The 12,823-nt window shown below is 37.9% G+C and overlaps 3 protein-coding genes across 6 annotated transcripts in view; 2 read left to right on the top strand and 1 right to left on the bottom strand.

Annotated features, from left to right (window-relative positions):
* LOC135074686 (multiple inositol polyphosphate phosphatase 1-like) overlaps positions 1-12,823 on the top strand; it is a 480,690-nt gene that overhangs the window by 39,555 nt on the left and 428,312 nt on the right. The window lies entirely within an intron of this gene.
* LOC135074687 (alpha-(1,3)-fucosyltransferase 10) lies at positions 55-3,840 on the top strand. 4 transcript variants are annotated; one of them, XR_010257877.1, is made up of 3 exons: positions 55-240; positions 428-501; positions 1,451-1,798. XR_010257877.1 is itself a non-coding variant. In XM_063969054.1 (3 exons), the coding sequence occupies exon 3, from the start codon at positions 2,471-2,473 to the stop codon at positions 3,791-3,793; it is 1,323 nt and encodes a 440-aa protein (XP_063825124.1). In that variant the 5' UTR covers positions 55-240; positions 428-501; positions 2,041-2,470; the 3' UTR covers positions 3,794-3,840. The 4 variants fall into 4 exon arrangements, 2 of the variants coding, with proteins under 2 accessions (XP_063825124.1, XP_063825123.1); XR_010257876.1 differs by lacking the exon at positions 1,451-1,798 and adding an exon at positions 660-1,038; XM_063969054.1 differs by lacking the exon at positions 1,451-1,798 and adding an exon at positions 2,041-3,840.
* LOC135074683 (dihydropyrimidine dehydrogenase [NADP(+)]) overlaps positions 3,783-12,823 on the bottom strand; it is a 26,054-nt gene continuing 17,013 nt past the window's right edge. The window contains exons 13-22 of the mRNA XM_063969049.1: positions 12,618-12,782; positions 11,969-12,121; positions 11,468-11,588; positions 9,538-9,621; positions 8,927-9,105; positions 8,180-8,356; positions 7,299-7,529; positions 6,745-6,809; positions 4,291-4,383; positions 3,783-3,963 (exon numbers count right to left, since the gene is read on the bottom strand). Of these exons, the coding sequence (XP_063825119.1) occupies positions 3,873-3,963; positions 4,291-4,383; positions 6,745-6,809; positions 7,299-7,529; positions 8,180-8,356; positions 8,927-9,105; positions 9,538-9,621; positions 11,468-11,588; positions 11,969-12,121; positions 12,618-12,782 (1,359 nt within the window). The 3' untranslated portion in view covers positions 3,783-3,872. The remainder of the gene's footprint in view (positions 3,964-4,290; positions 4,384-6,744; positions 6,810-7,298; positions 7,530-8,179; positions 8,357-8,926; positions 9,106-9,537; positions 9,622-11,467; positions 11,589-11,968; positions 12,122-12,617; positions 12,783-12,823) is intronic.

Below are 12,823 nucleotides of genomic sequence, written 5' to 3'. Positions count from 1 at the left end.
TGGTCAGAAAGAATATTTTAAAAGGATAATCCCTGACACATTGATTTCACTCAAGTCGCTGACAATACACGAAATATTTACTTTTTGAATGTTTTTACGAGATAATTATATTTTTTGAGAGAATAACTTTACCTCACTGTAATTACTATGTTTTTCTCGGTAATAAGCAATTAATTTCTTTTTTACAAGGTCATACGCAATTTTAAATTTCATTCAACATGTCTGATATGATAATAAATGGTAAGTACTTACCTACTATGTTGATTTTTTAACAATGTAAGTAAAAGAGAGAGACTTGAAAGAACTTAATCAATACGTCGTTAAAGTAACTTATTCATTAGATGAAAGTCAGTAAACGATATTATCAATAACTGGGTTGAGTGAGCTTTATATTTGTGACCTCCAATTCCAATTATTTCATTTTCAGATTCTGTGCCAGTAGATAAAAAATGGAATGAATTAATAAAATACAACATATTTATCATGAAACTAGTAGAATTTGTAAGTATTTTGGATTAATTCAATTTTACATTATCAAAGTTGCAAATAGAGTTTCATAGAAAAAAAATCCCTTCATTCGCCTCGTATGAGGATTGAAGAACAATATTCATTTAGATCGTTCTCCAATAATTTTATTGTTTGTATTTCCTTGGTTGTAGGGTATTTCTCTAGTAATCACGGTATTACCACTGATATTACCAAGGCCAAAAGGACACATGTACTGCATATCTACTGGGCCTACGCTTATTATATCGTTAATATTCATTGCCCTATATTTACGGAGAAAAGTTCCTTTATTCATGGAGAAAATGTACTTATTTTTTCAAATTATGTTTACATTTGGTGCTTTTATGCAATGTTTTTTATTAAATTTAGTAAGGGTGTGGTTGTGGTTACTGTATGGTGTTTTGTATTTTGGACTGTTGACTGCATTGTCTCTTGATTTATTTCTGATAGCTAATGAAAGAGGATGTACTTTTAGTTGCGCGTAAACGTTAAACTGTAATTATTCCATTAATATACATTTAATTTATTTTATCTTTTGTTTATTTTATTTTAACTAGTAAAGGCCTGCCCTTAAATAATTTTTAAATTCAGTAGGTGTATATCATAGACAAGAATGTCCCGCTTTTGAAGGGGAGGCTAGCAGTCGTTCAAATAAATCAACTGACAGACGTTCAAATAAATCAGCTGATCATTCTGTCATATTATGTCATGTCAAAAGTTTGTGAATTTCCTGTATTTTCCGCGGTTTTAAATTAGATTTTACATCCGCTAAATATTTATCTAAATTAAGTAGTAAACATTTAACCTTTAGTTTTTGAACTGCTTTATGAGATTAACAAGTACATGAGAATCGAATAACTTCGATTAAATTGAAGTAAACAATGAGTTAGGCAGGTAAGAATATGTTTCGATCCAATCAAAACATGAATGCGTTTACTTTTAGGTAATATCAATGCTTCTCATGATCCTACCGTTCATCATGACTGAACCGGGCGTCATGTATTGCCTGGCCGTGTCCCCGACGGTTATAATGTCAGTTATGTTCGTGGTGCTGTATTTAGTGGATCAAGTACACGATTTAGCCGAACAATTATACCTTGCAATACAAATATTCCTATGTGCCACGGGCCTAACCGCTAATGTACTGTCCATGAGTGCCGTTGGTGCCGTGTACGGTGTATTTATTACCCATTTATTTGTTGCCCTATGTATAGATCAGTACTATGTTTTCAAGGAAAGAGGCTTTGTACTGTTCAAGTAATGTTTTATGTGAATAAAATTTTTGAGAATATGATTACACTTATTATTCCATATTTACGATTAACTCTTGCTAGAAGAAAGTTTATTTCAGAATTAGCACAGATAATATAATACTAGTTCGATTGATAGTCATGAGCTTTGTTTTAAGACGAAAAAAATTACAAAATATTTTTTGCATTTAACAGAATTTTACAGCGTCCTAAATTAATATTAAAATCCATTTTTTTTAAAGTTCTATGCAAAAGTGAACAAACCGTCGTGTCTTACTTTTAGGTAGTGGCCCTCCTACTCAATGTCCTCCCACATGTGGTGGACCCAGTGGACCTCTTGCAATGCCTGGTGGCCGCCCCCACGCTCATGCTGTCCGTGCTATTCATGGTGCTATACGTTGTCGACCAGGTACAATATGAGGCAGAACTATACTACGTTGCCACCGAACTCTTCATCACAGCACTCGCAATGATCAGCCTTTTCCTCAGCGGAGAAGTCCGAGGAGCCATATACGGCCTCTTCTACCTTGACCTTATCATAGCCTTCAGCATGGATATTTATTACATGCACAAGGAAAGAGGCTGGACGTATTAAAAATATTGAAATTATCTACAGTGCCATAACGCTGATTACTCACACTTATCCTGAAGTGTGATAATACTACATCCTGTTACAATTAAATGTGGCTAGTTCAAATATATTTAATTTAAAAATGTGTACCAAAGTATTACAAGCTCTTGTGAACTGTATCAAGTTTTTTACATTCCGTTTATTTAAAATGTTATTACGGTTGACATCAGGGATTCGAAGAAGCTCTGTGCATAAATGTTTGTGGATATTAATCATTGTTACTGTGATAATGTATTTTGCTTGCAAATATAATTTGAGAAGTAAAAATTGGGGTGGTGCCAAGCTCACTCCTAAACATCCAGTGATTATGTGGTGGACCTCTAATTTTGGTGGTTTTGTAGGAACTAGAACATGTGCCAGAAATATTAAATGTGATATGCTTAGTGATAGAAACGAGAGCCATGCCTACAAAGTTGAAGCATACTTATTTTATGGAAGCCAAATTAAGATAAATGACCTGCCGCCTCGAAACTCTGAAGATGTATGGGGGTTGTATCATGAGGAGTCTCCAAGGAATTTGGAGGAACTGATGCATGAACCCATGCTCAGTTTATTCAATTTCTCTGCTACATTTAGCAGACATAGTAATGTGCCATTTCCATTGCAATATTTGGAATCTTTGGAAGCTATAACAGATGGGCAACACTTTGTTCCTACTAAGATAAAAAATATGTTGTTAACTGAAATAGCTCCAGTAATGTATCTACAGAGTGACTGTGAAACTTCCACGGAAAGAGACTCTTACGTGAAAGAACTTATGAAGCATATAGAAATAGATTCCTATGGAGCATGCCTTAAAAATAAAGAATTGCCTGAAAAATTCACCGGTGACTACTTAAATAACTTAAATGAGAATGATTTTCTCGATTTTGTGGCAAGGTACAAGTTTGTGATTGCAATAGAAAATGGAGTATGTGAGGATTATATCACTGAAAAGTTTTGGAGGCCCATAAAAGTTGGCAGTGTACCGATTTACTTTGGATCACCGTCAATAAAAGATTGGTTTCCGAATGATAAATCTGCTATACTTCTAGATGATTTTACAACCCCAGAAATTTTAAGTAAGCATTTAAAGAAGCTTTTGGCAAATGACAGTTTGTATGAAGAGTACTTAGAGCATAAGACTAAACAGATTATTACAAATACAAAACTTGTTAAAGAATTAAAAGAAAGACCGTATCAGACTGATGGATTGGACACCGTTGAACGGTTTGAATGTTTCATTTGCGAACAACTACACAACAAAACAAATATAGGATCGAACATAGTGAATAAGAGCCATTATAACTGTCCGAAGCCCATATCTGCTTTGACATTGTCAGTAAATCCAACAAATCATTGGGTGTATTCATGGGATTATGCTAGGAAGAGCGCAGAACAATTATACAAACAACTAACAAATTAAAATAGTTTTTATTGGTATTAACATTTTCAATATATTTTTATACAAGATATGATAAAGTATTTTCATTTATGATATTAGCTTATTGGCAGACTGCATCCAGCGGTGTTACAGCGTGTATGTTTTTGTGTAATCCTCTTTTGACGACGTGGGGAATTTTCTTTGGAACCATTCTGTGGATAGGAAATAATTTATGTTAATAACTTTTATAAAAATCACCTTTATCAATTAAAAATATGTGTTAGCCAACACATACTTTGCCCTTCTATTGTCAGACAGCTAGGCGCGAGCGAATGTCGAATTTAATTTCGCTAAATAGGGGGGTAGGAGTAGAGTTTTGGCTAGGAATCGAACCTGGGGCCCACATCCACGAGATTCACGAAGTCACTGGGACATCACGCACAACAGCTTGTGTTGAACGAGCTTTTATACCTTTAGTTTATTTAGTCTTCAATATAAATTAACGAACTATTTAATTAAGTTTATCCATAGATACTTACGAAATACAATCAATAATGGGGCACACAGACAAACACAAGGTGCAACCGGTGCAGTCGTCTGTCACATGCGGAATATGGGTCTGAGGGTCAAATCTGAAAAAGAAAATAATTTCCATTAAGTTCCTAGCTAGCCGACCTCAAGTGGAGAGGATAGGAGACAAGAGGAGATTTGTTTTGAATCATCATTTCAGCCATAGGATGTCCACTGCTGAACATAGGCCTCCTCCAATGACTTCAATTTTGACTGTTTGGTAGCGGCCTGGGTCCAGCGCCTTTCTGCTAACTTTTTTGAATAACCAAGATTTTCACATCTCTCTGCTCAACTATGGTCGAAAAACTGATTGGTCGGACCTAAGGTAAACGGCTACTAGTTCGTGATAGTACGTAAGTTCGTAAGTTTTTTTTCTAGCTCAAATAATAAGCAAATGGAATATTATTTATAAAAATTCTTTATTATTACAAAAACTCTATTATTTAAGCTATCTAAAAAACCAAGTACCAACATTGTGGCGCCAAAAATGAGAGCAATACGAAGCTTCAAACTCTCAGAGAGCCAAAAACAGCCGTACGGCGTGAAAAAGTTGCTCTCACCGTAAGGTTAGCGCTCCAACTTCTTAAGCTTATAAAAAGGCGAAGAAACGTCCATTTGCATAAAACTTGTAATAGTGGTTTCATGTGTTCCTTGACAATTGATTTGGCTTAGAAAAAAGTTATATGAAAACGTAGAATTCCTTTAAAATTGCGATTAATTGACTCACGAAATAGCGTAGGTACATATTATTTTTAGGGTGTCCCCTGTTTCGTGATACTACCGAATCAAGGATATTATGGATAATATTTTGATGCTTGGTTTTTAAATAATTATTTATGATAATTTAAATGTAAGTTATGAAACAAATAATACATTTATTTAAGTTTCTCATGATCTAAATTCGGTATATGTTTCGTTCACTACAATTTATATGACACGAGTTTGAAGTTCACATAAATGACCAATTTTAAGATAAATTAGCATAAGTACTACCAGCGTAATTTTGGTTTTATGTCGATTCGTTTTATTTATCTTGGTTTATTTGTATTTTATATGGGATAGATAATAGTTAATTGACACAATTTGACAATAATCCATGAATTTTACTTGGGGAATTTGGAATAATCAGTATCACGAAACAAGGAACCGTAATTATTGTTACTTTTTCCCAAGTTCGTGATATATAAATGTATAGTGTTAGATACTTGTATGACACATAAAATCAAAGAAATCGACATATATTTAGTTTTTAATACTTACCTACCTAAGTAATAAATTAATTAATTTTTATTATGAGTCATTGGCGTTCGTTCGTTCGTTCGTTCGTTTCAGCCGAAAGACGTCCACTGCTGGACAAAGGCCTCCCCCAAGGATTTCCACAAAGACCGGTCCTGCGCCGCTTGCATCCAGGTACTTCCCGCGACCTTTACCAGATCGTCGGTCCACCTAGTGGGAGGCCTGCCCACGCTACGTCTTCCAGCTCGTGGTCGCCACTCAAGAACTTTCCTGCCCCAGCGGCCATCAGCTCTTCGAGCTATGTGCCCCGCCCACTGCCACTTGATTTTAGCGATTCTGCGGGCTATGTCAGTCACTCTGGTTCTCCTATTGTCATTCGCGTATTTGGGGTTATTTTCAGGGGGGTGGGACTACCCTCACTTGAAGCAGCTCCAGAGGTGGGGGGTTAGGCCCCCCCCCACATTTTTTAAATTTAGACTTGTATGAATATTTTCTTTTTCACATATCGTCAGAAATAAAAAATCTAAATTTTATGGGTACGAAGGGGGGGGGGGGGGGGGGGGTAAGGCCCCCCTACATTTCTGATGGTTATATAAATATTTTCACATATTGTTAGAATAATAAATTTATACGAAGGTACGTACCTACCTAGCTAGACAGACTCACATTATTTCTCATGAATGTTTCAGGTAAGTAATATCGTCAATTTCACAGAATTCTTTTATTCTAAATTTATACTATCGTTTTTAAATTTATTAAACCCTTAATCATTATTAAAATATCCTAACTCGATGCGTAAAACTTTATCCCGAAATAGGGGACATGAGTTCACGAACTTAGAAACAGAGCAAAATTTTATCACGAAACAGGATCCAAACAAGAGGTCCGCAGAACAATTAATATTAAAAAAAGTTTAAACAATATAACTATAATTTATGTATTAAGTTACTGTCAAAAGACCAAACTTTAACATACAAAAGCTTTCATACTGATATCATCCTTGGTTATTTTTAAATAAATTGTTAAAGTCGTAAGAGCCTTAATATACCGAAGTAGGGGGCACTTACCTTAAGTCTACGCTACGCTGCGCCACTGCGCACTGTTCGGACTCTCACTCTTTCACTCCTGAAATTTTCAAGCTATAGTTTCGTATAGGGGTTTTATTTAGGATTTCCATGACAACTTACTCAATGGCTTGGTAGCCGGAGTCAGCACACGCCATATAGCATTTTCCGCAGTTTATGCACATGTCCTGGAAACAAATATAATATTTAAAACATTACATCCAGCGCAGAGAGCGAATTAACCACAATAACTAAGTAGGTATCTGAAACTACAACAACAATCGTTGATTTTTTAGTAGTTATTAATTTAAATTTTACTTATAGCGAGATAAACTTCGCTAGCTAGTCTTAAAAGGACTACCAATAAAACTTGCAGAAGTTTATTTCCGCAAGCTGTCACAATGTATAAATCTCGCAGAAGTTGGCTTGCCACAGCTATTTACACAGTGATAAACAGCTTGCGGAAGTCAACTTCTATAAGTTTTATTGCTAGTCTAATGCCCGTTTTAACCATCAATCCCTAATTTTTGAGTGACTCCCTATGGTATCCCATAACAAGAATTTCGTTTTCTTAGGGGTCACTTAAAAATTAGGGATTGATTGTGAAAACGAGCATAAACCTCGCTATAACATGCATATACTTAACTTTACAAAAAAGTTTTAGTATGTACACTTACATCGTCGATCAAAGCAACCACTTGCTTCGTGTTGTCCAAATGTTTGTAAGTCCCGACCCTGGAAAGAGCAAGGCCCAACACGTCTTGGATTCTGGGGATTTCGGCCACTCCGTTGACCTTGCCGTTCACGTAAGTGTCGACCTTATTGCTGCCTAACAGTTCTGAATTCAGTCGCTTTTCGTGAAGCAGCTCTTCACGCTTCTTGATGTATGGGCCGAAATGAGCTAGAACCTGAAAAAAGGAATTGAAATCATTAATGTAGTAATGGGACAAGGATACTTACTCAACTTCAGTTGATTTCACAAAATTATAATTGGATCATTTTTTATCTCTTAATCCTTATCACCGCACTCATATTATCGTTTTAAAATCACATCTACCTAAGTACTTATCAGATGAAAAAATAGGTACGAAAGATACGCCAAAAGACACCAATTCATAATCGACAATAATACCTACATCTTATGATAACTTACGCGCCCGTGACGTGACATCGACGCTCTGGCACAGAATAATAATTTATGTACGGTATTCTGTACTCTGTACCAACGCAGGGAGGTGTGCTATAGTCCGGTCGCCGAGCACGTATAATTTCGTTCAAGGACCCTAAGCTACCCGTCCTTATCGCTCGCACGTAATTATATTGCTGTCGCGACTGTGCGACGGGCGGCAGCAGTGAGTGTGCGAGCGCGACAGCAACATAATTACGCGCGAGCGATAAGGATGGGTAGCTTGGGGTCATTGAACGAAATTCTACGTGCTCGGCGACTGGCTTTTAGGCGTATTCCAGCAAGGTGCGCAGTTAACTCCACCGGGTTGTAATATAATCGGACTATAGGTACAGTCCAGTATTATGTATACGTAGCTGTATACGAGATTACCTTTCCATCGTTGTCGTACAGCGTTTCCACCGGCTTCCCCTTCTGGTGCTTGAAGGTGGGCGGCGACTGGCCCGTCCAGCCGTCCAGGCCAACAGAACGCAAGTACAGCAGCGCCTTCAGACCGGTTATGTAGTCCTCCACCACCGTGAAGTCTTGGTTCTGGACGGCACTGCAGATCTGGAAGACATAGGAAACTAAATATTAGTTTGAACAATAAGTAAGAAGTTTCGGCATCGTACCTAGGTCGCTAGTTCGATGACTAAGGAAAAATTAAGTAGGTGTTACAGAAAGAATTGGAATAGTTGCATGTTTTAAAAAAGGAGTTACGTCCATTTACTTAATCCACGCAGTTTTTCTGGAGACTTGGTAATGGTTTGCAGCAGGTGTATGAGAGCTGTCGCGCTCACATACTCACTGCGGATGCCCGTCGCACAGCCCGACAGCAATATAATATAGTGCGAGTGATAAGGATGGGTAGCTTGGGGTCATTGGACGAAATCCTATCTGCTCGGCGACCGGACTTCACCTACTTAGGGATTGATCGAATTATAGAAGCGCTAAATTAGAGGTAGATATCATATCTAAGCATTGTCCTACTGTAAACCAGACAGGACAGGCTAGACTTTTGCAACATTTTTCTGCAAAGAGATGCAGGCAGCTTCCTCGTAGTGGACAAAAATTAATCTTACGTCGCGCTTTAGAAGAAAACGCTGTCTTCTAGGACTGATAGGGAGTTTAGTAACTGACCTGCACAACTGGCGCTCCGCACATTATGAACTGCAGCGCGGAATCAGCAGAGTCGATGCCGCCGATGCCCAGTATTGGGAACCCGGGCAGCTTGTTCCCGATCGCGGATACGGCGCGGAGGCCCATCGGACGCGTCGCGTTGCCGGACACCCCGCCGTATGTCGTGTGCTTTTCGACGCCTTGAAAAATAGAACGATAGATATCCATTTCATTGTAAAAAGCCTTGTCCTGTAGGGAGAACTGAAAAGAATATCCATTCATCCCTCCCAGTCGATAAAAGTTTAGTAAAATACATTCTTACTTTGGTAGACACTATTGAAATAAAGGATCCTAAAGAGGTTAATTGCGGTGCTCAATTATCTACACAAATACTTTTCTGAAAACCGCATCAAAATCGGTTGAGCCAAACAAGTGAAACTGAGAACACTTAGGCTGGATTAACTTTGACAAACGTCGAAAATCTGTCAAATTCCATACAAAAAACACCGGTTATCGTTAAGGTTACGGTCAAAGTTAGGTAGTGCAACTCAGCCTTACTCTTTTCAAATCGATCCAAAAGGGACCAATACAATTTTATTTTTCATACGTATAAAAATAGACATAGGACATACCAACAGCAGGCCATGGTGTAGCGTCGGCTTTCACAGACATAAGGCCGGAGACTGTGTTGATGGCAGAAACACCGCTGGCGCCACCTTGAAGCAATGGAACATCACGTGTTATACAAACAGGAGGAGGGTTACGGGTGAAGTACTGATTCGCAGTATAAAGGACGAAGCACACTTGAACACCAGGAAACGGATCGTGATCGTATCAACTCGAGGCGGTCAATATATTATTTGTATGAAACTCCGTACTTACTGCAACGCGCACTTACCCGCATCACAGTATATATATGAGCTAAAGCAGTACGGAAACTTAGCCCTTTCGGCGAGTTAAATACCTACACTTCAACTGAGTGTTAGGGTTGGCACTCTTAATATTTATAAAATAATAAGGTTCTTACTTACTTATTTATCAAAACGTTTATTTAGGTTTTTTAATTATCAAATACCTAATGGAATAAATTAATTGACTAAGTAGTTAACAAAAAAATAAAACGTTAATTAGGTTCTATAATGATCGAATACATAATCGAATAAATTGATTAAGTATTATTAGAGGCCGGTAGAAGATCTATTCTCATAAATAAAATACCGGATACTTACTTTCACATACCTACCTATTGCCTCATTTTAAATACAGTTCATCACTTAGTACAAAAGCGTGCGGAGCAAATTAGTTACTTTATCAAATAGAACACATAATTACGTAGTAATTTAAAAAGAACTATTACAAAATCAGATGTAAGCACTTTATTTAAAAAGTAATATTTAATCATTTTTACAATTCAGAATTATTACGTAGGTAGTTTAAAAAATGAAAGTTCTGGTTTTGAAGATGCCGAGTTCAAGCAGCCGTATAGCCGTATAGTAATACTAAGCAATACCAAGCCTCTGTCACTCGCCTATGCCGGCCGAGATAATTACCTACAGCGCGCGACAACTTCAAGTTGCAAATCAGTCAGGACCGCCACGCGCCGTGACGCGCCTGTGAGCACACGCGTATTTCTATACACGCTCGGTCGATCATCGTTGCAATCAAGGTTTATTGTTCCAATAGCACTGTTATTCTTCTTTAATGGAAATCGTAATATTTAGAAATAATAATTAAGTGTAGTGATTTAAATAATTAAAAAAACTACACTTTTTAAATAATTTTGAAATACTTATGACAAAAAACTGTAGCAAAAAAAAAATTTTACCTAATAAAAACATTGACCTTTACTTTACCGTGTCTATTTTCCGACACTACACCTTTTAAAACTGTTTGTCCAATTTCGAATTATCGCAACACTGAAGTTTATTAATAGGTACTTTAGAGATGGTACGATTATACAAACACCACTAGATTAAAGTTTACCAATCGTAAATACAATAAATGCTTCTTAAAATTAAGTTTTTATTTATTTTACTTTGCTTATACAACCCTGACGCTTGAGCTGTGAGGTAGATCAATTCTGAACACAAAAAAATAGCGCTCTTGTGAGCGTAGTAGTAAGGTGCTATTTCGAATGCACCATGTGCGTTGGATATTTTGCATTATTATTATTACCGTTAAAATGCCGGCATCTGATCCTACACAAAGGAGTGCAATTTCTGTTGCTACTATTATGTATTCTGTGGCAATACACTCGTGGCATGTTTTTAAAAATACAGCGGACAGTGCATGCAATAAAATTATTATTAAAAACACAACGCGCGACACTCGCGACGGATGGACTGCGAGGTTCGCTTAGAGCTCGTGTAAAGCGTGCGTCTGTGTGCGTGAGTCTGATTTCGAGCGTTTGTATGAAGCTTCCGTACTGTTTGATTTCTCTACTGTGCCCGCATCGTACTAAACGCCTCGCCTCGCGGTTGACAGCGCGGCGAAAAGCGGTACGGTGTTGATCCGTTTCCGGGTTGATAAGTGTGCTATGACCTATAATAACGTCTGAAATACCTTCGTATGCCGCCACAGCGATTGACACAATGTCAGTGATGTTGGGAGTGAGTTTCACGAAGAACGGAATCTTGATCGCTTTTCGCACCCATTGAGATATGCCCTTCACTAACACTGGATCCTGAAAAAAGTAGTCAAGTTATGTTTACTTAATGTCGGTACTAGTAGGTAGGTGTAGTATATAACTAGATAGTAGGTTAGGCACTATAAGTAGGTAAGTACTTATTTCATTAAGTTCAGGTAGGGTAGGTTAGTACCTAGTTACGTATTATTAGTTGGTTTTTGGACCTAAGTAGTTAAGGAAAAACTTAGGGCTTGTATAATGGACGAAATTTGAGCTTAAGTCATCATCAGCAACAGCCCTTTACAGTCCACTGCTGGACTATGAGCCTCCTCTACTGACTGAACTTAATTAAAATTAAAAGTGCTGTTAACAATCGCCAACTATCAGGCTGAATAATATGCCTTTGCCCAGCAGTGGGCTTAACATGTCGGTCTAACCTGTCCACAAGCGAGCCCCATGCCTGACTCGCCCATGCCGTGAGGACAGGACAGATTGAGCTCTAGCGCGTCAGATCCCGCCGCCTCTGCCTTCTGAGCCAGCTCCGTCCAATCCCGCTCGTTGTACGAACACATTATCGACGCTATTACTACCTGCAATAGAGATACTTATGATAATTTATTTTCATATCCTATGATATCTTTCTTACAACATTTCTCGGAATAATAACTAAAAGTTATAACAATAGTTGATTGATTGATTGCATTTTAATAATGGTTTAGGCGCCATTTTTCCAATATGGCGGCGCGCGCGGCTACGATACGCAGTCGCATAGTTGAAATTCAAAAAGAGCACAAGAAAATTTATAAAATTCCCAGTTTACAAAACTCCCGGAAAATATTATAAATATGAAAGTAGGTAAGTAACTCTTGTCAGTTTGTTACGCTTTCACGCCTTAACCACTGACTGAACCAATTAGATTATAGAGACAGTTTGAGTCCCGGAAAAGGACATAGGATAGATTTTATCCTAGTTTTTGAAGTAGGGACGCGTGCGATAAAAAAATTCCGTGAGACAAAATTTCACGCGTGCGAGAAGTCGCGGGCAAAAGCTAGTTAACTAAAATTATTAAAAATGGCGCGAACATACTTTGTTAGGGAAGTCCCGTTTCAATTCAGTGATGCTCTGGCACCAGTAAGCCTCGCACTTCTCGGAGATGAGTTCGATGTTGAGGAAGGAGCCCTGGCCCGGCCCGAAGTTCTCGCCTGACGTCACGCCGCGCACTATCCGGGGCGATACGTTGGTTACCAAGTCCTGGAACAAACATTATATTTGAATAAACCAAATTTTAGACC

The sequence above is a fragment of the Ostrinia nubilalis genome, chromosome 9 (assembly GCF_963855985.1).
Source record: "Ostrinia nubilalis chromosome 9, ilOstNubi1.1, whole genome shotgun sequence".
Lineage (NCBI taxonomy): Eukaryota > Metazoa > Arthropoda > Insecta > Lepidoptera > Crambidae > Ostrinia > Ostrinia nubilalis.
Note: the sequence above shows the minus strand (reverse complement) of the source record. Positions and strands in the feature narration are given on the sequence as shown.

Coding starts and splice junctions, on each gene's coding strand:
- LOC135074687 (XM_063969054.1), top strand. CDS start 2,471: ATGTGTACCAAAGTATTACAAGCTCTTGTGAACTGTATCAAGTTTTTT.